The 24,677-nt window shown below is 41.0% G+C and overlaps 1 protein-coding gene across 6 annotated transcripts in view; it reads left to right on the forward strand.

Moving 5' to 3' along the window:
• The window catches only part of ccser2a (coiled-coil serine-rich protein 2a), a 499,558-nt gene extending 476,722 nt beyond the window's left edge, over positions 1–22,836 (forward strand). For 2 of the 6 annotated variants that reach the window (XM_069885631.1, XM_069885630.1), the window contains one exon: positions 17,476–22,836. In XM_069885631.1, the coding sequence (XP_069741732.1) occupies positions 17,476–18,411 (936 nt within the window). In that variant the 3' untranslated portion in view covers positions 18,412–22,836. Of the gene's footprint in view, positions 1–2,147; positions 2,283–3,569; positions 3,722–9,583; positions 9,720–17,475 lie in introns of all 6 variants that reach the window. The other 4 variants (XR_011340229.1, XR_011340227.1, XR_011340228.1 and 1 more) reach the window with 4 other exon arrangements.
• Positions 22,837–24,677: the final 1,841 nt, after the last annotated feature.

Genomic DNA, 24,677 nt, shown 5'->3' on the forward strand with positions numbered 1-24,677 from the left:
ATGGTTGACAATATATTCATCATCCCTTTCAATCCAAAAGTTTGCACCATTTAATCATGACTTGCTCTTTTTTAACTGTCTAAGTAGTGCATGAATGTTTAATATTTTGGGAGGTGCCTTAAGTTAGTAGAATGAAAGTCAACAAAGTTAAGTATTAAATTGTTCTTGAAGTCACTATGAATGTGACTCTGTGGTGCTTATCAAATGTGGAGGCTCACCATCATCAAACTTGCCAACAAGTTTGTTTCATATCAAGAGTTCATTAAAAGTCACAGTCATATCTAAGGAGAACATGCAATTTTACTCAAAGGCAAAACAATGTATCCATATTTTTGTTAAATAACTTTTTACCAAATAACATATTGAACAAGTGTGTTACAGATTGGCAACATGTATTCCCAATGCAGAAATATTCTGGTCTACGTCTGTTTTCCCACATCTGCTAAGAAATGTTAGAATCATGCCGTTTATGATAAATTACTCACTTGGAGAATTGTGAGCAGTTATGGGCTCTTCATGTGCTGACATTAGAGGAAGTTCACAGGGATAATTCTGGGAATGAAAAGGCTATCATATGAGGAGCATTTGATGACTCTTGACCTGTACTTGTAAGAATTTAGAAGAATGAGGAATCTCACTGAAACATTTTGAATGTTGTCAAAGGATACAGCAGGGTATAGATCAATTGGTGAATCGGGCAGAGAAATGACAGATAGAGTTTAATCTGGATAAGCACAAGGTATTGCACTCTGGGAATTCAAATGTAATTGGAAAGTACACAGTAAAGGCAGTAGCCTTATGAGCAATGATATATGCTTGGATCTTGGTGCAAATCCATTGCTCATAGAAAGTGGCAGCACAAGTAAATGAGGTGGTAAAGAAGGCATACAGCATTCTTATCTTTATTGGTCAGGCACTGAGTACATTTGGGAAGTCATGCTGCAGCTGTATCAAACTTTGGTCAGGCCACATTTGGCCTATTGTATGCAGTTCTGGTTACCACATGACAGGAAGAAGGTGGAGGCTTTGAAGAGGGTCACTGAAGAGCTTCAGTCGGATGTTGGCAGGATTGGAGAATAATTGCCAAAATAAGAGAAAGGATAAACTTGAATTGGTTTCCCTGGAATGTTGGAGGCTGAAAGTCGAGAAGTATATAATATTATAAGGGGCATAGAGAGAGTAGGTAGTCAGAATCTTTTTCTCAGGGTGCAAATATCAAATCTAAGAGGGCACAACTTCATGGTTAAAGGAGAAAAGAGTTTAAAGGAAATATGCGACAAGTTTAAAGGAGATGTACGAGGCAAGTTTTGTAAACTGAGTGATAAGTGCTGCTGCCGAGAGATGTTTAAGAAATATTTAAGAGGCACTTGAACAGGATGGAGAAGTATTGTTGCAATATTTCACCTGGAATGCTGCTGTAAAATAAAACAAATTGCATGACATGTTCATTACAATAAATTCTGATCCTGGGCCTGCAAATGGAAGTATTTTAAATTAGCATCATGGTCAGCACTGTTGGTGTGCTGCGTTATTCTATGTTTTATGTATTATTAATTTGCTATTCACTTCATCAGGTTCTCTTTGTTACTAACCCTAACCCTACGCAATTCCATTTCTTTGAGCCTTTAACCAATCCCATATTTTTCCCACTACCTCAGCACACTGTTTTCCTTCTCTTATTTTGATCTTTTGCTAAACAAATGGCATTCTGTACATATTTAAGTTGGAGAATTGGTATCTAATGTGAATATCATGAGTGAACTTGTGAATCATGAGTTAACATGGTTTTTGGTTACTTTTAAGGTGTTTCCCTCTCCTATTTCCCAAAGGGGTTGGATAGGAAATAATCAAATCCAGTAGTCCAGGTGGCTCAGATACTTTCAATCCCCATCACAATTTGTATTTAAATTCTTAACTCTTTTAGTCTTCAGATCAGGAATTGGTAATGAAGTGTGATTAAATATGACCTGAAAGTGAGTATTTACTTTCAACAGCTGAAAATCAGTCAAGTATTGATCAGTAAAGTTTGAAAACAAAATTCTGAAAATTACAGTCTGAATTAAAAGCATAATTGGTGGGAAAATCTTCAGAGACACTTTTCAAAGATCTAACAAACCCTGAACTTTTTTTTCTTATTCTTATTCCAGTTCTACTGAACCTATATATTTCCAAGATATTCTGTTTTAAAATGCCAAAAAATATCAAGTAGCCATGCATGAACATGGACGTAAAATGCAGTGAGATTTTACTTCAAAATGGAAATCCAAAATTCCTTTCCAACAGTAGGAATACATTTACTTTCTTTGAGTTGGCAAATTTAAATTATAGAAGCAAAATTGATGATACCAGAGAATTGATAAATATATTTTTTTAATAATTGATTAGGGATATTGTTATCACACAGGCACATTAAAAGCATTTTGGAGGTATGAGGTGCCACACATGAGGCTGTTTAACAAGATAAGAGCCTGTGGTATAATAGGAAACATTCTGGTGTGGGTTGATCATTGACTGATCAGCAGGAAGCACAGAGTCAGAAAACAGGGATCATATTCTGGTTGCTAGTCGTGTTCCACAGGGATGTTGGGGGCCACTTCTTTTTATGTTTGTAGCCAAGTCTGCAGATGATACAATGGTAGATGGAGGACTAAGTGGTGTTGAGGAAACAGGGAGGGCTTTGACTTTGACAGATCATGAAAATTGGTGGAGAAGTGGCAAATGAAATACAATGTCAGAAAGGATATAGTAATTCACTTTGGTAGAAGAAATAAACGGGAAGACTGTTTTCTAAATGGGGAGATACTTGAAAATTCCCAGATGCAAAGGGATGTTGGAGTCCTCGTGTAGAATAGCCTGAAGATAAACTTGCAGGTTGAGTTGGTGGTGAAGAAGGCAAATCCAATTTTGCCATTTATTTCAAGAGGAATATAATATAAGAGCAGGGATGTGATGTTGAGGCTTTATATGGCACTGGTGAAACCTCACTTGGAGAATTGTGAGCAGTTATGGGCTCTTCATTTAAGAAAGGATGTGCTGACATTAGAGGAAGTTCACAGGGATAATTCTGGGAATGAAAAAGCTATCATATGAGGAGCGTTTGATGACTCTTGACCTGTACTTGTAGGAATTTAGAAGAATGAGGAATCTCACTGAAACATTTTGAATGTTGAAAGGTATGGGCAGAATAGATGTAGAAAGGTTGTTTCCCAGGGTGGGAGAATTTTGGACAAAAGGGCACAACTTCAGGATTGAAGGGTGTCCACTTAGAACAGAGATGCAGAGGAATATCTTTAGCCAGGTCATGATGAACCTGTAGAATTTGTTGCCACAGCCGGTTGCAGAGGCCAAGTCAATGAGTGCATTTAAGGCAGAGATTGGTAGGTTTTGATTAGCCAGGGCATCATAGGTTATGGGGAAAAGGCTGGTCATTAGAGCTGAGTGGAAAAATAGATCAGCTCATGATTGAATAGCAGGGCAGATTCGATGAGCTGAATATGCCTTTTGGTTTAATTAAAGTAATCCAAAGTTGGATCATTTTTAATACATTTTTTCCAATCTTCCCAATATAGCTGATAAAGGACAGACATCTGTTTGCTGAGCAGATTCATCTTCTCAATGCAAGGAGCTTCTTGCCTTCGAGCAGTGGGGGCTCAACAGGCTGTTAATTTATTGGAACAGGTTCAGGATAGATGGAGTGCAGCTGTCTGTTGGTTTAATTTTGGTATGTAAATGATCATTTACATTGTATCCTCTGTGATTTCACCCCAGTGTAGACCTTGTTAAAATTGTTCCCTGGCCATTCCTAGACTGGCAGCAGTGAATTTTGTTGGGGAAAAAGAATTCTCTACAAAAACAATCTCCCCCTTTAGATTTTAGATTCAGATTTATTGTCACAGAACAAACATGACAATGTAGTGTGCACACTACACAAAGTGTGGAGTAAGAACGGCACACATATAGTTGAGTTGAGGTCAAAGACTGATTTATTGTTCTACCAGCTCTGTTTAGATTCACTCCCTGCTTCTGATGACAGGAGTGGTCATCGCAGCGCTGGCCTCCGACTGGCCACTATTTCTCACCGTTGCCCACTATTTCCCACCATGTGGGACAACAGCCGGTCCCTGTGGGGCCCTCACAATCGCCACATTCGCCGGCCATTTTGTGAACAAGGTCACAACTCAGTTCGTGGGCCGCTACTCTCCCCCCCCCCACCCTCCACAGAGACAATAATCTGAGCCTACCTCTGCATCACGGGGAATAATAAGACTTTACTGACTGGCTTATGTCTACATGGGCCAGTTTCAGATGATGGAGGGTGAAGGTTTCCTCTTTGCTGGCAACGTCCAATACACATGTCAACCCACTATGCCTGATGTCTCTTTATGGCCCCTCATATGGCTGTTGGAGGGGTGCCTGGTGCACCCCCCTTCGTACAAAAACATATTCACAGGTGTGCAAATCCTTGGGGATGAAAGATTTGGGCTAGCTGTGTGATGGGGCTGTGGAGGAGCTAGGGTACCCAGTCTTTCCTTCAGCTGTTTCAGTGCAACTGCGGAGGTTTCTGAATTCTTGGCAGTGGCCAAGAGCTCCCCCAGAATTACCAAAGATGCGTTGTAGATAATTTCTGCTGTGGAGGCATTAAAGTCCTCTTTCGGCATAGTCCATAACCCCAGAAGGACCCAAGACAGTTCATCTGCCCAGTTGGGCCCCTTGAGCCAGGCCATCAGGGCTGCTTTTAAGTGTCTGTAGAGCCGCTCCACTAGCCTGTTGGTATGGTGGAACTGAGTTCCCAACAGTTTGGCTAGTGTTGCCCAGAGTCCCTAGGTAAACTGTGCTCTCCTGTAGGAATGAGATGTTCCGGAACTCTGAATCTGGAAACCCTGGTCATTAGTGCCCACGTGCAGATCTCCGTGGTCATATCAGCCATCGGAACCGCATCCAACCACCTCGTGGAGCGGTCATCCATAGTGAGGAGGTATCTTCCCCACGGGAAACTGGTAGCCACCTCACAATTTTGATGTGGACATGGCTGAACCTACGCTGTGCTGCCTCAAAAGTCTCGGGAGGTGCTTAAGTGTGAGTTTTCACCTTGAATGCCTGGCAGAGTGTGTAGGTGATGGCCCACTGACTGACTTGTTTGCAGAGCCCATGCCAGACAAACCTGCTGGCCATTGTCTTTACCGTACTTCTGATGGCCGGATGCATAAGATTGCGCACCACGTCGAAGACCTGCCATCTCCATACTGCCCGCACGATGGGGCGGGGTTTTCTGATGGAAGCATCACAGAGGAGCATCTCGTTGCCAGTGATGATGACAACATCCTCCAGCCCAGCCCAGAAGGCACCGTCCTCTACACCTGGATCTCAGGGTCATCATGTTGTGCCCTGACTAAGGCTGAATAGTCTATGTCCTGGGTTAGGGCGTGGATGGATTCAATGGCGAGATGGGAGAGTGGGTTGGCCACCACGTTGCTCTTACCGGCAATGTGTTGGATGTCCGTGGTGAATTTGGACATGTAGGAAAGGTGTCTCTGCTGTCTAGCTGACCACGGGTCAGACACTTTGTGGAAGGTGAAAGTTAGTGGTTAACGATCTGTCAAGACCTTGAATTGTCTACCTTCCAGAAAGTATCGGAAGTGCCTGACCACCAGATACATCACCAATAGCTCCCTATCAAAAGTGCTGTATTTAAGTTCAGGTGGCCAGAGGTGCCTGCTAAAGAAGGTTAGGGGCTGTCATTGTCCATCAATCAGCTGTTCGAGGACCCTTCCAACCACTGTGTTGGAGGCATCCACCATAAGGGCAGTCGGTGCCTCCGGCCTGGGGTGAACCAGAAGGGTGGTATTAGCCAAGGCATCCTTAGCCTTCTGGAACATCTGCAAGGCCTCCTCGTCCTTGGCCACATCTTTTATTTATCCCTGCCATAAGCACACATACACTGAGCTGCTGCCACTATGAATTGATGGTAAAAGTTAATCATATCAGTGAACTCCTGCAGCCTCTTTAAGGTGTGAGGTTTCGTGAACTGCTGAACAGCTTCCACATTTTCAGGCAGTGGTTTCGCCCCATATCTGTCAATATGATGTCCCAAAAAATCAAACTGTGTCCAGCCCGAACAGACACTTGGCAGGATTAATGGTCAGCCTGAACTTCTGCAGGTGGATGAATAGTTTTCTGAGGTGGGCTGTGTGCTCTGTATGGTTGCAGCTGGCAATAAGGATATCGTCCAAGTAGATGAAAGCAAATGGGAGGTCCCAGCCCACCACGTCTATCAGCCACTGAAAGGTCTGAGCAACATTCTTAAGCCTGAAGGGCATCCTCATGAATTCAATCAGGTCAAAGGGGGTGATTATGGCAGTTTTGGGTATGTCCTGGTGCACTGGGATTTGATGATAACCCCTGATTAAATCTACCTATGAAACCTTCTTGCAAGTTGGCAGTAAATTCTTGGATATGAGGCATTGGGTATCTGTCCGGTGTGGTGGCCTAATTGAGGTGTCAGTAATCACCACATGGCCTCCACTCTCCTGCTGCCTTTGAGACCATGTGAAGGAGGGAGGCACAGGGGCTTTCCGACCGGCGCACTATCCCCAAATCCTCCATTTTCTTAAATTCCTTTTTGGTGAGGTCAAGTTTTTAGGGGAGAAGGCAGCGCGCCCTGGCATGGAGTGGGGGCCTTCGGTGAGGATGTGGTGACTTACTCTGTGCTTTAGTCCTGCGGAGGAAAATAGTGTCGCCACGATTGCAGGGAACTCTGCCAGGATGCATGTATAGGTGTTGTTGGACAACGTGACGAAGTCGAGGTTGGTGGGCCAATAGTTTGACTCCTCACCAGAGGAATGGTCTAAAAGTTCTGGCGTCCACCAAACGCCACCCTTTTAAGTCTACAAACAGGCAGTGGGCATGCAGGAATTGGCTCCCAGGAGCAGTTGTGCCACTGCCATTACAGTAAAAGTCCACTTAAATTGGTGGCCAGCAAATCATAGGGGCACGGTGCAGGTGCTGTGTCCGTATGGAGGTGCTGTTCGCTGACAGTGCCAGGCCCAGCTTGACATTCTAGGTGCCTAGGGCATGGGGGGGAAGGACACTTATTTCGGTACTAATATCCACAAGTTTAAGGGGGAAGTTTTTTAGGACTGAGATGAGGAAAAATTTATTCTCTCAGAAAGTGGTGGATCTGTGGAATTCTTTGCCACAGGAAGTAGTGAGGCCAGTTCCTTGTCAATATTTAAGAGTAGGTTAGATTTGGCCTTTGTGGCTAAGGGGGTCAATGGGTATGGGGAGAATGCAGGAACCAGGTACTGATCAGTCATGATCATATTGAATGGCGGTGTAGGCTTGAAGGGCCAAATGGCCTACTCCTGCACCTATTTTTCTATGTTTCCTGACAGAGTCCCACACACGGAGGAGGCTGCCAAGTTGGCCAACCGTCACAGCTATTAATTGCAGTTGGCCATGGCTTTTCCCGGAAACGTGCAGGATGGGCGGGATCGATGGGTCCCTACACCCCATCATTGATGATAATAGCAATATGGTTGGGTAGAGGGTTCCACTTACCTCTCTGACTACTGTGGTCTTTTTGCCGGCTGGGACTAGGGCTTGGTGATCTGTTCCACCAGGATGCAGTTTTCTTTCTCTGCTCTCCAGAGCACCTCTGCCCAGGCTGCGACGTTCCTCAGGTGGCTGAGCTCCTCTTTGGTGAGCAAGAGTCGGATGTCCTTGGACAGATGCTCCAGGAATATCTGCTCAGATCAGGCAAGGCCTGTGCCGCTCGGCAAGTGCGAGCATCTAGCTCATGAGAACGGATGGGGCCCTGTCCTTCAAACTGTCCATGTGCAGGAAACATGTGGCATGCTCACGCCATTATAGCCCAAAGGTGCTGGTTAGCAACTCTTTGAGGGCACCTTATTTACCTTGCTCTGGAGGCTGCCGTAGGAAATCGACCTCCCTTACTGCTGTATCCTGGTTAGGTGTATCGTCAGTGGCGATCTGTCAAAGGTGGAACTGGGCCTTGGCCGATTCGAACCACATGTGTGGTTGCAACGCCTAGAAAGCTGGCACCTTCATTGAGACTGCGTGGAGAGCTGCTTGGTCCATCATCTTTGGGTCCAACTGCCAATTGGGGTCACCAATGTTGCGTGCACGCTTCATGAAGTGTGAAGTAAGAATGACACACATGCAATCGAGTCAAGGTCGAAGACTGATTTATTGCACTGGCAACTATTTATATTCACTCCCTGCCTCCAATGACAGGAGTGACATCATATCAGCGTTGTCCTCCAAGTGGCCAGCGTTCCTGCTGATGCCAACTGTTTCTCCATCCTGGAGGTCTCACAAAAGAGTTGTTATTGGTCCCTGCGGGGCCCTCGCGGTTAACCGCATTCACCAGCCATTTTGTGAGCCAGATTATGACTCGGTTCACGGGTCGCTACAACATCACATACAACCCTGAGGTTCCTTTTTTCCTGTAGGTGTGGCATAATTATCACTAATTGGTAGTGCAAAAAATTGCTTAATATATTTTGATTGACTACAAGTGAACAGATCTGTGTGAAATCTCCATGGTAGAGCGAAAAGTAACTAGCACCATTCAGTGAGGTACAGTGACTGTAATATTAAAATAGTGACACCAATAAATCCCTTTTCCAATTTTTAAATAATCTGCTTCTATCAGATTTATTGCATGCAGACAATACTGAAAAAAAGCTTGCATCACCTTTAAATTTCTCTTTCTGCTCCCAAAGACAATCTGTGCATGGCTGGTGGACTCTGCCCAGTTGGGTAAGGACAGAATTTTGGAAAGGGTGAAATCACAGGATAGCATATAAATGAACACAGTGGAATCAATTGCTTTTTTTCCCTTCTTGCTAGCAAGGTAAATCCTCTTTTAACTGAACAGTCGAATCTTTACATGTAAAAGAAAAACCGAGTGAAATATAAATTAAAACCATCGTGCAAGATACGCACCACATATCTGTTCTCATTTCAACTGTGTCCCGTTATGATGGCTTAAGTATGAACATCACAAAAACATTTATGAAACAGTTGGGTCAGCACTTCAAAAATCAAGACTTGTCAGAATTCAATTCCAAAGTGAGAATGCCATAAACATCAACTCTTTATATTTTACTCAATGTATAAATTCTCTGGGGCCTTAATCTGGCATCCGCTGATACTGTCGTTATTAAACCATCTGCTTTATAAGCACCAAAAGCTTAAATTCCTTCTGCTGATCATGGGAAACTACTTGGCAAGTAGAATATCCCATTAAACAATAAGGTTCCATCGCAATTGGTCTGAGTGTTATTGGTGTTTTCCATCATCTGGTAGATTAACCATAAGAGAGTGTTTGGTTTTAGCAATAATGACCATTTTAATTTTTGCGTTACTCCTGAGATTAGCAAAATCTGTCATAGTTTTAGGAAATTGAGGAAAGCAGGAGAACAAATTCAAAGATTGTAGATATATGAATGAAGAGGATTTGGGAAACCGGGTGAAATCTAATGCACAATAATGCTGACACAAACCAACAAATTTTGTAACACGTGTTCGTGACAATAAATTCTGATTCTGAAATCTGCAGTTGGAGTTCCTGAGCTATGATTGAAGAAGCAGCTCTAGATAGAGAAGTGACAACATTCAACACAATAGCAGAGACCTGAAAAGAATGTGTGCTATCATACAGCTGGAGCCAAGGTCTGAATTAGGGATTTAAAGAGGTGACTAGTGTCATTAAGTTCTGTTATTTCTGAAAAAAATTGTTTATCATAGATACAAGCACCGCTGAATGAGGTATGCAAGATCATCTCATTAATCATTGCTATCACCTAACCTTGCTTCCCAGCTTTCGTAGGTTACAGCATATCAAATTCTCATTCAGTTACTTTTTTAATATAACATGGGTTAATGTCTCCACCACTTTATCAGACATTGAGTTTCAAATTCCCTCCACTCTGTAAGTGAACATAAAATTCTCAATTGCCCAAGCTTAGATTCTTTTTATGTGTCTTCTCCCATTGATCACTGGAACATTTATTGCAGTAGATGTGTGAGAGAAATTCAGATTGATGAGCAGAGTTCATTGCTTAACCTTTAAAATACAACATTTGAAGTATGAGAAATATTTTTTGAGTTTTCTGTAAACAAGTTGATTCTCCCATGGTAGTCGTTATGGATATTTTGAATTCAGTGTTCATCTTTCACTTTTAGCTCAACCTGTCACTGAAACATAGGTAACTATTCACTGAGGAGAACTGACTAATTGAATCGTGTGGAATTATCCTTTGGGAGATACTTCATTATATTCTTCTGAGTCAAAGGATTGTAGAAATGTAGCTTTCAGGAAATTAAGTGAATTCATATGTATAACATCTATGCTAAACATTGGAGTATTTCTCCAAAACAAAACACAAACATCCCGAGAAGAGTTTTTGCCCCACTGTCTTTGATTTCAGCGTAACTTGAAATAATCAAACTCAAACTGGGCTGCAGCCAGTCGGGAAGAAAATACAAAAGACTGCTTTCATTTGGACCAAGTCATGCAATGATCATCAGGGGAGCAACTTTAAAGGTCAGCAGATTAGTAGCTCAAACCTGGAAGACAGGTTGGTTTTGGTACTATCTATAAATAGGTATTATCCTTAGAAAGACTCAAACTGGAAAATAATATAAACTAGAAAATTCATTCATGCTGTGACCAATATAAATTTTTTTTTGTTGGTTTTCAAATTCACCTAGTTCCAGTGATGTGCCTCACCAACACCAATAAATCTGAAATTGTTCCCAACACGTGAACCCTATCTGTCCATTAACGATGACCTTAGCAATAATGCTCGATATTGGGCCAGATTTCCCCCCAGTCTCCAATAACCAATTCAATTGAAATTTCCACTCACTTAGGAGAAGATTCACCTTGTTTGGAATTTGCTTAAAACTTTTCATGAGTTGTGGGCTTTGCAAATGTTTCTTGCGCACATTTGCATTGTAAATCACATTTTTGAGCAGCAAAAATGCTTGAAGCATGAAAGTCTTTGATCATAAATGAACGAGAGCAGTAGCTCACAGATCGAAATGATCTTGTCATGTAATAAAAACAGTGCAATATTGCATGTAATATGCTTTAGTCTACCATAAGATAGACAGGTTTGCCATCAGCAGAAATTGCCTGAAGCGCCTCTTTCAGTCAGAGAAGGAGAAGCAAGAGTCCCCTCAGAGTCACTGAGCATCTGTGGATTCACCTGCAGTCCTCCTGCAGCCCATGCAGCCACACAGATTACAGTCCAGACCATTAGTAGCCCTAGCTCCAGATCCAAATCTCCGACATGATCAGGAAACCTTCAGCAGCCTCGATACCCTCTCACGTCCTGGTTCCAATACCTCGTACCATCAGCCAGACTCCAGCAGTCTGCAGCCTGGTGTGAATCCCTTGACCACAATTGCCAGCAGCCTGTGCAGGTTCCTCACCTCAAGTCGCCAACAGCCTGCCTGTGGACTGTGTGTGAATGAGACCAGTAACTAACAGATTGAAAATTCTTTAAATTCTAACACAAGAAATATAATGCAAAATATTTGAGGCAGTAGAACTTTTTAAAAACTAGACAACAATTTTATTTACAGTTGGCGAACCATGTCAGAATGCAGCCTTACAGCACTCTGGAAAGCATTAACGATGTCCCCATCGGAGATGGGGACAGCCATGTATTAGGGCAATTAATTCATTTCTGTCAGGTTGCATTAATAGATTTGTTCAAACATGAAATCATGGTTGTTATCTGAAACGACACAGACAGCGACCAATAAGTGTGAGTGTCACATGTAGCAGGTGATGACAAATGAAGATCATTGAATGAGATAACCCAACTGATCATGAAGTATGCATAGGATTATATGACACTGAAGGAAACCATTTGGTTCATTATAATTTTGATCACTATTTTGATAGCTCTTTGTATTTGAGCTTTCTGCAGAGCACGTTCCCCTATTCTTGGCATAGCCCTGATACTTTTTCTTTCCAAATGCTTATTAAATTTCTTTTGAATGTTTCTATTGAATCTGGTTCAACTGTTCTTTCAGAGTGTGTGTTCCAAATCAATATGGCTTGCTGAGTAAACCGGTTATCTGTAGGCTTTTGCCAATATTTAAATATGATGTACCTTAACATGTAATTCTCAAATTTTTTTCGACCAATTTTTCAGGTCAAATTTGGAGGGGGGGGGTCGACTTTGACACGAGTCATAATTTTGACTGCGGTAAGTACCTGCGTTGTTCAAGGCATCGTGAGCTTGGATGACCAGGCATGGGTGGTGAGTCTGCATTCGGGGTGTTGGGCAGGCAGTCGAGGCCAAAAATTGGGGGGGGGGGGGTCAACTTTTACACGGGTCATACAGAACACATGATTTTTAGGCCCAAAAAGGGGTGATCGACTTTTACACAGTATCAACGATTACATGAGTATTTACAGTATTTTAGTTGTTAACCATTGTGCCACTGGATAGAGTTTCTTCGTGAAACTCAGATTTAAATTCTTGATTTAATGCAAGTTTTCAGACGGCCTCGATGTTTTCTGCACTATTGCAGGGTTAAACACATTTATCAAGTCTAGGATCAGCAGTTAAACAGTGCAATGATAGAAAATCCTTGCATAGTATTGCATTCAGCATCAGGTCCAGGGAGGAGGGAGCTCAAAGTTAATGTGCTGAAGTCACTTTTTTGGAAGCTTCTATCGGCAGTTAGGCAAGGTGGTTCAGGGAGAGCACTGGGCTCATGTGGGAATCAAGATTCAGCATGAAAATTAGGAGAGTGCTAAGAGTTTGGACTGTGCAATTAAATTTTATGAAGTTAGTGCATGGTCGCACGTTGAGTAGTAGTTTTATTGTAAATGTCCTTAACTGCATGAAGATGCAGAGTGGGGAATATGATGTCGGCCCGGTGCACAGTGTTTAACACAATGCCTTTACAGCGTCAGCGATTGGGACTGGAATTCAAATCCCATGCTGTCTGTAAGGAGTTTGTACATTCTCCCTGTGTCTGTGTGAGTTTTCCCTAGGGGCTCCGTTACCTCCCACCATTTGGAACGTACTGGGGATGTAGGTTAATTGGATGTAAATTGGGCGGCACAGAGTTACATCTCAGAAATGGCTATAATTCTGGAACCTAGGGGCAGGGGCAGGGGCAGGGGGTTGAAATTGTAATCAGTAGGGTACAAGTGCTTTGCACACTGTAGGAACTTCTGGGTGGCAAGTCACTGGACTTCATTCAAGAGTCTTAAAAGAAATGGCTAGTGTGATAATTGATAGATTGGTTTATAATTTTCCCAAAGTTCCAAAGATTCAGATATGGTTCCATTAGAAAGAAAAAATAGCAAATGTAAATCTAATGTTCAAAAGGAGATGGAGACAGAAATCAGTAACTGCAGCCCTAACAGCTGAAAGAAAAGGCACCAAATACAAGATGAGACATGGTCAACATGATTTTGTGAATGAGGTATCATGGTTGATCAATTTATTTACAGTTCTTTGAAAATGTTAATTTACTGTGAATAAAGTGAGCACACTATGGTTTCAAGGAGACATTTGATTAGGCATTTTAATCTTATTGTAGAGTATAAAAAACCTCATGATGTAGGAGCTACTATTAGTGTGGGTAGATTGGCTGGTTAACACGACAGAGAATCGGCCTAAATTGGTCTTTCTCCTTATTGGAAGATCTAACAAGTTGTATCCACAAGATTGCTGCTGGGGTGTCAACATTTTACAAAAAATTACCAAGACATAATTTGCTGATGACACAAAAGAAGATGCGAAAGTAAGCTGTGAAGAGGATTTGAGGCGAATGGAAGTTTGGATAGGTTAAATGGGTGGACAAATGTCTAGCAAATTAGATATAATGTAGGAAAATGGGAAAAAGTCCATTTTAAAAGGATAATTTTGTTTTAAAGGCATCTTATTGACTTGGTTGGAAATCACAAAAATGCAAAGATATCTGGTGAGCCTCATGGATGGCTGACAGAAGGAAAGTTTGCAGGTGCAGGAACATAGAACACTACAGGACAGTACATGGCTTTCGATGTTCTGCCTACCTATATATTCCTACCAAAATATTTTTAAAAACCAAACCCTTCCTACCTTGTAACCCTATATTTGTCTTTCATCCATGTGCTTGTCAAAGAGTCTCTTAAACGCCCCTAATGTTTCAGCCTCCACTACAAAGCATTCCAGGCACCCAGAATTCTCTGTGTAAAAAAACTTACCCCTGATGTCTCCCCTAAACCTTCCTCCCTTCACTTTATACAAATGTCCTCTAATGGTTGCTACTCCCACTCTGGGAAAAAGGTGCTGGCTGTCTACCATATCTATGCTTCTCAGCATCTTGTAGACCTCTATTAAGGCACCTCTCATCCTTCTATGCTCCAAAAAAGCCCCAGCTCTGCTAATCTTGCCTCATAAGACTTAATGTAATGTAATTAGGAAAATTAGAAAATGTCATTAGGAAAGCTAACAATGTTTTTTACAAGGGGAATCAAAAGTAGTTGGGCAATGCTTCATTTAGAAAGGGCCCTGCATCTGTGTATCACATTAATTTTCATTGTTACCAAGCAGTTCAGATATTTATTAGATGATATCTGGAATGGGAAGAATGTCTATGAGGATAGGTTTCTCTGGAGCATAGAAAAATGACTAAGTAATTTAATTAAAACATGAAACATCCTGAAGTGTCTTCACGGGTGAATGTTGAGGGTATTTCCTCATGTAGGAGAATTTAGAACTAAAGATCACTTTTGTGCGGAAAACAAAAGGTTACTCGTGTAAGACAGACATCTTTTATTCTCTTTGAGGACTGTGAGTGTTTGGAACTCTCCTCCCAAAAGGGTGGTGAAGCAGAGTCCATTGGATATTTTTAAAATAGACAGATTCTTAATGAGCAAAAGTTACCAGATAAGTAAGAGACAGTGGAATAGGCGGGATAACAGAGATGAGGTTACAACCAGATAAAGCATGGTCTTACCAAATGATGCATCAGGTATGAGGTTCCCAGTGACTTCTACCTGCATCAAATTTGTGTGTTCACTGTAAATATAAAAAGGTGAATTTTTTTAATTTCCTGGTATATTTTTAAATAACTTTTTTGTTACATGTAGAATTAAAGAGTGGCTGCACATGCGGAGAAAATTGGCTTAATGTCTAAAATTAGAGGGGTGGTAAATGGTTATTGGCTAATAGACTTCTCCTGGCATCAGTGCTGGGGTGACTGGTTTTTAATGTATATATTGATTTAGATGTAAGTATGTGAATTTCAATATCTGAATTTGTGGTAGATACAAAGTTTGAAGTGTAGTAAATAGTGCGGATGATAGGTTAGACTGAAGAAATGCATAGATGGGATGACAGAATAGGTTATTGAAATTCAATACAAAAAGTGAGAAGTGACACATTACAGCAAAAGATATAAGGCAAAATAATGACCACCGTTCTCAAGGGACTACAGGAACAAAGGGAACTGGGTTTGTTTGGGTGTAATCTGCTGAAAATGGTCAGGTACTTTCAGTGGCTTATGCCATCAGGAAAGATCCAATTTGCCTTACTAATCAAAGCGGTTAGTAAACCATCTGGGATCTTGGCATTCATAAATAGAAGCATAAAGTGAAAAAATCATCATCTTACGTTGGACGTGTAGAAATGATTGGTCAGACAACAGTGGAAACATTGCATTCAATTTTGGTTACTTCGCTTTAGGTAGGATGTGAAGGCCCAGAAAAGGGTGCAGAGAATATTTAAAATATTGAAGTATTTCAGCTGTGGGTTGGAATGGATTACCTAGGATCATTCTCCTTGATGCAAAGAAAATTGAGAGGGTTCTTAGGAGTTTTTTGGAAGACTTGGCTCATCAAGCAAGGCTTCGAAATTCAAGCAAACATTTTCAAACATCAACTATTTTGTCACAGTCACTTGAATAACTTAAACAGAAAAATTGCAATGCAAGGGAAAACCAGATCCTTATACATTAAGGATAAACCTGAACCAAAATCGCCAATTGTTAAAAATTACATAGCTGAAGGTAAAAGAAAGAGTAGCAATTCAATTTTTAGCCACCCCATGATCAACCAAACCTTCAGTCAAGGAGGATTATTCTGCAGTCGCATAATTGCTGCACATCAGATAATCCTTGCAAAAGAGGCCATCTAAATTGCTTGCTTGTCAAAATCTGCAATATAATCAATCTATTTTCATTTCATTGAATAACAAAGAAGGACAAGTGATGCCAAAGATGGCTGAAAGATTGCCAGAATTATCAATGCCTCACAGAGTCTTATACAGGAATCAGTAGAAAAAAAATAATAAATTCACTAACGTGGTTGAATGAAGTTCACTAAAGGGTAGTATTGTTATTGCTGAGGCACTCTGAACCAGAGCTGTCATTATTATGCATTGTTTATTTGCACATACCAACGCGATCAGATATTAACAGCCTGGAAATTCAAATGAATTTACAGCTTACATATGTGTTTTAACCTAAGGTTTTAATTTGTGTGTCAACAGTAGGAAAAGAAAAGAGAAGAATAGACATTTTTTGAACATAGGCTTGTTAATCTGGAGCTATGAATTACCAAGCACCTGCTAATCAGCAAATTCTCTTAATGAAAGAAATTAGCCTCTAATTGATCTTGGAGAATATGGTTGTTTATGCCAATTAGATTTTGTGGCCTGTAAATGGTAGTCTAATTAAACATATTGCATTAACAGCAGGATAGCACATATGCACTGTATGTCTTAGAAATCTTGGAAGTATATAAAATTTGTATGATTTGTCATGAGCCATGCCCAGAAGATTCACTGGGATTAATAAGTGTGATTGGGAAGGCCCATGATTGGGGTTACACTGTAAGAAATAGCAGTACCCTTCATTTTGACATATAGGTAGGTTTGCTCAGCCAATACAAAGTTACTGAATTGTCAGAACAGTTGAAAATGGTGAACTAATTGACACTCTGCAGGAGTCACTCTTCCTGGCTTTCCATTTCTAGATATTTTAACATCCAAATTCTTAAATTCATGTGGTTAGAATTGAACATATCTGGATTCTTAGTCCAGTAGCATAAAATAGTTTTAAAAATAAAAAAAATAATAATTTTCACTTATTTTTTGAACCATGTTGATTTGCTATAAATGTTACAGACTTACAAGAAGGTTTGGATGCTACCATTTATTTTAAATGTGTTTATTATGCATTCTGTATGGTTTTCATTGCAGAGTTATTTTAAACATTTTCTTCCTTTTCTGAGAAAGCATCATTGTATTTCCAATGAATGGCTGCTGTGGTTTTATTCTATGTCTGCTCTGCTCTGCTTCTCTATGGCTCTCTATATTGCTCCTGCATGATGCACAGAAAAGCAAAGCAACCCCGCATGCATTGGGCCAGACTCTTGGTTAAATCTTATTAAACGTAACATATTCCAAAATGGTCTTTTTCTTTCAACAGCCTCCAGTACTACTGCCTTCCAGCTACATACACAACTCCAGAGATCGCAACATGGGAAAATTAGCAAAACCAGTCCGTATCGAGGACCCCAGTAAGAATCCGAAGAATGGATCCACTGAGAACTGCCCCCGAACTAACCAAGATGGAAACATTATTGTTTGCTCTCAGATGAATTCTGATAGAGGCTTCACTCCATCAACCCAATGGAAGAATGAAGACTCCAGTGACGGATCTGCCCAGAAACACCCAGAGTCTAACAAAGCCAAACAGAATCCAAGTGCTCTGCCGATAGAACATCGGCACAGACAAGTTTCAGTACAGCCGGTCAGTTTGCCCAGCTCTTCAGTATTTATAGAAGAAGGCTTGAATAAAGACAATCGTCCTAAGTTTGCTTTCAAACAGTGTCTACCTTCTAAGGATTTTAATGTCAAGTCCAAGATCCAGACTCCGCTAGTGAAGTCTTCTAAAGTCACCAGGCCTAGAAGAAATGCTGTTGCAACTTCTCATACAGAAATTTTCTCTCAAGTTCAACCATCTATAAATAATCAAAAGGAATCCAAACAACACCTCGAACTATCAATGTCCACAAATCTTCCTGAACAAAAAGAGGAACAACAAAAAAGAAAATCCAAACTATCACCTTCCCTTTCTTCACCGCTTCTGAGCATGAAGACTTCAGCCCCTTCAGCCAGCCCTGCATCATCTGATAAAGAGACTCAATGTATTGAGCCTCCTGAACATCAAGGTGAATCTTCTTTCGAGATGCTGCCACCCACAAGGTTACAGATAAAGCAGCCACACAGAAAAGACTGTTCTGCAAAGGATCAAGGTTCTGAATCCCAGGCAGAAAAACCTGTAGTGTGTGTTTGGCATTCCCGCCTTCCGAAACCAAAGTCTCATGCATTCAATCCCTCAAATCTCAATTTTCAGGGTTGACTGAAGCCTGGCATTAAACGAACTAGTAACAAGGCCTAATTAACTACCCTCACTCTTAACGACAGCTCCTGCTGACCTGATTGCTGTGATGGCAAAGAATGGCATTACAGACTCCTGAGACAATTTATATTTGCAATGTTCGCCCTTTTTGCTTTGAGAGAATACAGAACTGCAAATGTGGAAATTAGGGTCAGGTTTTGCTGGGGTGGGACAGAGCATGAAAATTAACTGCAGTGCAGTTTATGAATCTGTAATGACCTGGACATGAACCACTAAGTTGTCAACCTTGCTAAAGGCATGAGGAGCAAGATTTGTTTGAAAGTATGTGTTGTCTTATATTTTAGTTAATCTGATTGAAGATGTTACAATTGGAAAATCAGTAAGAGAAGACAGCTTAGTGGAAAAATGGCAATTCTAATCTTAGCTGGCCAGACTGAGTACAATATGTTTGTTTCAAACTATTGGTTTAAAAATATATTTAAGTTAAAATTCTGGAGGGTTAGATCTCTAATATAAGTAATAAAGAAAGCTCTGCATTAAATTGCTTTGCATGGGAATCATACTTACTGGATCTTTACCAGAAAGAATATTGCCCATAAGTATTTCAGAATCCTCTTGCTTGAGCTTGCCTAAACCTTCAAAGGCAACCAATAGGCAGAGTACCATTCTTTTAAATTCACCTTACCTGGGACAAGATGCAATATTAAGAAAGAGATTGTTGTGTTCTTTTCCATGAGTTTCAGTATATTTGTTTTTATACAATAGCCATGTCAACAGATATACTACCTATACAGTCATGTGCCACATAACGTCCGTTCGGGCAATGTCCAACCGCATATACATCCGTTTAGAAATTCCAATCGGAGAAAGGGACATAGAGGACGTATCTCTCGTAATTGAACTTTCTCAATTCGCTCAGTGATCCTCTCAGTCACAGCCACTGTTTGTCATTACTGCAAAATTCTTCTTGTCTGACAGAACTGCTGCCACAAGACTGAAGAATTCTGAGCTTCCAGCAGGAAGAAAATGAGCCCAAATCCATTTCTCCAGACACCATGTTCCAGTAGAAAATTAATGATGTTCGAAGTTGTGGCCCAGCAGGTGAAAATGTGCTGTAACAATTATCCTCATGCAGGAATACCACAGCACCAAATGTTGGTATCATGGAGAGGTTTAATTACCCTGGCACCCATCCCATCTAATCACCTGTCATTTGTATGTAATAGGGTGTTCGCACAATGTCCATATTGCATATTTGACAGAATGTATCGTGGAAGTTAAGCGACGCATGACTGTACATTGAATTGTCAAATGTTTAGAATAGCTGTACTATGGATTATAATCATAACCTTTCTCCAAAGGGTGTAGGTTTAACTTCTTGCCAGACTCATGGGTTATTCTCGTTCCTCCGTGGGATTCAGATATCTTCACTGAATCTCTCTGGCAGTCTTGTAACCTAGTTCCCAACAGCCATAAGTCAACAGAACAGAACTCTCCTCCAATTTGACAGCCTTCCTAGGAGAACATATACAGGCAGATGGCATGAGACTTTCAATATTCCTTAGTGCTTTTTTTTAGTCACTGATACAGTCACTGGGTATGCAACATCTGATAAGAACTTGACCCTGTGCCATGATCTCATCCTACTTCACCAGTGTGTAACATTCATCTCTGGTGTAGGCTTGTTGAAGTGGCAGGGTTGTGCTTAACTCAAACTTTCAAATGATACAGCATTGATTTTAGGAAGAGCTGAGATTGTTTTCAGTTTTTCAAGAACAAAAATGCCAAAATTAAGTGGATGCTTTGACTACCTCCTGAGGTAGTTACTGATTATCACTCCTCAACAAGAGTTGAGCTCATCATTCCAGATTGCGTCATGTACTTACTATAGCTGGCATACACTTAAAAAAAAGCTCAGCCCTGCTGTCAGAAATAACATTAAACCGATGATCTCAAGATCAAACATGAAAACAAATATTAAACAACTTTGTAAGTGCAGGGATAGAAAGACATAATCTGGAATTCTCCTTAGACCAGATTTGCATATTGTACCAGGGCTGCTGTGTAACATATTCATAATTCTATGGAGTAGCCCACCTTATTGAACACATCCTCCATGTACTTCAGTCACAGAGGCAGGATAGGTTGGAGGCTGAGAGCTTTCTTGGCCTTTAATGTCAAATCCTTTTGAGATTTTAGCCCCTGTGAATAAAGTTGAGCTATACCTATTATTGTAGCTTGATTACTTTTTTTGCTGTCTCAACTTTGTCACTGACAAATGGGAGCTATGTAAAATCGACTAACCTTCTCCACCTCAATTGGTCTGCTGCTGAATCTGTCTCATTGAGGCAGTGTTTGGCTTTGAATTTAGAAATCTTTCCTGCCTGTCCAACATTTTAACATGCATAAATATTTTGCTAGTTTGGAAAATGCTTTGCAACTTTTTTTAATCACTTTTCATTAGAGGAGATCATCTGGCTGAGGTGTGGTGCAGGTGTTGAACTAAATAAGGCCCACTCTATTCGAGGAACAAAAAGGGTTCAGCAGGTAGGCACAGGTAAGGGCAGGTTTTATTCATCTTGTATATTTTTACCTCTAGTCATTGGGAAAGGTAGCCAAGTCAGAGGAATGCTCCTCTTACAGAATGTGAGTAGTCAGGGAAGCCAATACTATCCTTGATGACTTCATCTGCAAGAAGTGCATCCAGCTACAGCTCCTTACTAACTGATTGAGGGAATTGGAGCTGGAGTTAGATGAACTCTGGATCATTCGGGAGGCTGAGGAATTGATAGACAGGAGTTATAGAGATGCAGTCATACCTAAGAAACAGGAGGGTGAGAGTCAGGAGAGGGAAAGGGAACAGACAGTCAGTGTAGGGCACCCCTGTGGCCGTTCCCCTCACTAGCATTTATCAGATGTTGCTCAGACCTCAGGAACTGTGTTAGAGGAAAAGATTAAACATGTTAGGACTTTATCCACTGAGGAATAAGTGTAGAGGAATGAGGGAAGATTTGATAGAGGTATTTAAAATTATGAGAGGTATGGACAGAGTACATTTAGGTAGGCTATTTCCATTGAGGGTAGGTGAGATACAAAGCATGGGTTAAGGGTGAAAGGGGAAAAGTTTAGGGGGAACATTAGGGGGAATGTCTTCACATAGAGAATGGTGAGAGTGTGGAAGGAGTTGCAAGCTGAAGTGGTGAATGCGGGCTCAATTTTAACATTTGAGAAGAATTTGAACAGGTACATGGATGAGAGGGGTATGGAAGGCTATGAATTAGGCGCAGGTCAGTGGGACTAGGCAGAATAATAGCTTGGCACAGAGTAGAAGGGCTGAAGGGCCTGTTTCTGTGCTGTAATGTTCTTTTGTTCTACGGTTCTGTCTAATCCATGTCTTAGAGTTCACTCACATCTCCCTTCAACCTGTTGTCTCTCATATGCCCATGAATCTTCCCTGATTCTGCTGCCATTCACCTTTATGAGGGGTAATTTACAGCAATCAGTTCACCAACCTACACATCTTCAAGAGAGAACTGGAGCACTAGTTGAAGCCCTAATGGTACAGAAAGAATGCACAAAGTCTGCACAGACAGCACAGTGTTAGTTTTTTTTATTTCGAAGTACAAACTCAAAGGTTAATATTATCTGAATGTGAAGTCAGAAATTCCAATGATGAGGTTTATTTAGCCTATATCAGTATGAGCTTCACAGCTATCTTGCTTGTCCCCACTCTTCAATATTAATCTTAGATGCCCTGGATTGATCCTATAAGCTTTGTGCAACGTAAAATGGGGAAGTGCAGCAAAAGAAATCCTTGTAAAATGTTGTTAATTGTCAAATGGAACCATACAAAGGTTCTAGATGTACAGTATGTAAAGAAAAATAGTTAATGGATCTGATATTGATCCCAAATGTTGCATTCCTGATTTTGTACTTGTAATCATTTAATGACCCGTGACATTTGACATAGGGAGTTGAGAGTGGGAATGCCATCAACTTGGATTTCATTTGAAGTCCATATATTTAGTTCTTAATATTGTATTTCCATTATAAATTCCATTCTCCACATTTTTAGTTAAAACTTCCTGTGGAAACTTGTCACACTATGGTAACTTTTCCTATTTCTAGTATCCTCAAATATTTAATACATCATAGATACAAGTACATCATAGCCTATATACATAAATCAATACAGGTGTTCATGATTTGTGGAATTACATATTGCCCAGGTCCTTGCGGATTTATAAGTTGCTAAATATAATCATTACTGTATCAAACTTGCTGCTGTGTCCGAGTGCAATATATGCTGTTGTAATTATGAAATGAGGTTCAGAGAGTACACTTAAATGTATATGCAAATTTAATTATCGACTCTATCTTTGGAGCTGCATAATAGATTAAATTAATAAGGAGTTGCACTTTAAATGATTCTACGTGTCACGCGGTTGTGCCCTATGCTGAACATGTGGCACCAAGTCTGACGTGGGATTTGTCAGTTCGCTGCATTTGCTCATGGAAATGCTTGTGGCTTTCAGTGGTAAGTGCTGTCCTCGTTGCGCGGTAACGTGGTGCCTCACTGTTATACAATAATAACTCCCAGCAGGTAGCTCCTGCTTTAGGCAGTAACCTGGCAATATTCAGTTCGTCCACTGTGTTGCACATGTTGACTTGTTCAGTCTTCCCTAGAAAAGAAACTAAAATCCAGGGCTAGCCTTGGGCTAGGGACATGAAATAAAAAAGTTGTCTCATTTACTGGTACCAGTCTCAATTTATGTGAACACTTTACATGAAAAACCCACGTCACCTTCATCTCCATTCCAAGTCAAGTCGTTTATTGTCATGTGATTATACAAGTACATCCTGATGAAACAGCATTCTCCAGTCCTCAGTGCCAAACTTGCAGACACATAACATACCTACATAGATAAACAATACATAATCAGAACAAGTATATCATTTATATAACTAAATAAATATTGTTTTGTACATATGAGAGTCTTGGATGGTTAGTTTGAGCAGTTCCTTTAGTTGTTCAGCCATCTTACTGCTCATGGGAAGAAGCTGTTCCTCAGTCTGGTGGTGCTGGGTCTGATGATCCTATATCTCTTCCCCAATGGGAGCAGCTGAAAAATGCTGAATGCAAGGTGGAAAGGGTCCTCAATGATTTTGCACGCCATTTTCAGACAATGATCCCAGTAGATCACGACAATGGGGAGGTGGAGAAAGGGAGACTCCAATGATTCTCTTATAGACCTATGGACAGATCTTCAATCCATTTCTCTGCAGCAACCATACCACACTGTGATACAGCCAGCCCTCAATAGAAGGTTAACATGATGGTGGCCAGTAGCCTTGTCTGGTTCAGTCTTCTCAGGAAGTGCAGTCACTGTTGTGCCTTCCTGACAAGTGAGGAGATATTGAGTGTCCATGATAGGTCATTAGTTAAATGAATTCTAAGGAACTTGTTCTCTACTCTCTCAACTACAGTGTTTCTTGATGTTCAAAGCCCTGGATAAAACCTTTTTTTTAATTTAGACTTACAGCAAGTTAACAGGCAATTTTGGTCCGTGCTGCCCAATTTACATCCAATTAACCTACATCCCGGCATGTTTCGAATGGTGGGAGGAAACCGGAGGCCCAGGGGAAAACCCACTCAGGTACAGGGAGAATGTACAAACTCCTTGATGCACCATAAATTATTTGAAAGACTGTTGTTGAGAAACCAACAGGGTTTTATTCACTTAAGAACAATGGCACATCCATACTGTTCACCTGTCCTACATTGAGGAGGGGATTGTGGAACAGTCACCTTTATACACTAGCCTGTGGGGAGAGACCACAGGTACAATCGCTAATAGGTGTGCCTGACCAGACAATTCTATGCAACAGTGGTTTACCACATTTACCCCTTGTTTTTTTTTAAAAAAAAGAATCCAGCAGAGTGAAATGGAACTTACAAAGTTACAAATTCAAAAATCACAAATTCAGTCTTTCAGGCAGTCTGGACGTTTGTGGGACCGTTGCAACACCAGTTGCGGCTGTGGTGCATCAATGAGCTCCTGGATGGTCTCGGGTGTCTGTATGTACTTATCAGTGTTGTGCCAGTGGGTAGGTGCCGATGAGTCTCAAGACAGAGGCAGGGTACCAGGGGTCAAGTGCATTGTGTGTGTTCAGCAGTGGTCTCCAGGGTCCCTGAGAATAAATGTCAACATTTCAATGCCTTATATAACCATGAGTGATGAACTGCTCCAGTACCTGTTGGTCAG

The sequence above is a fragment of the Narcine bancroftii genome, chromosome 6 (assembly GCF_036971445.1).
Source record: "Narcine bancroftii isolate sNarBan1 chromosome 6, sNarBan1.hap1, whole genome shotgun sequence".
Classification (NCBI taxonomy): Eukaryota; Metazoa; Chordata; class Chondrichthyes; order Torpediniformes; family Narcinidae; genus Narcine; species Narcine bancroftii.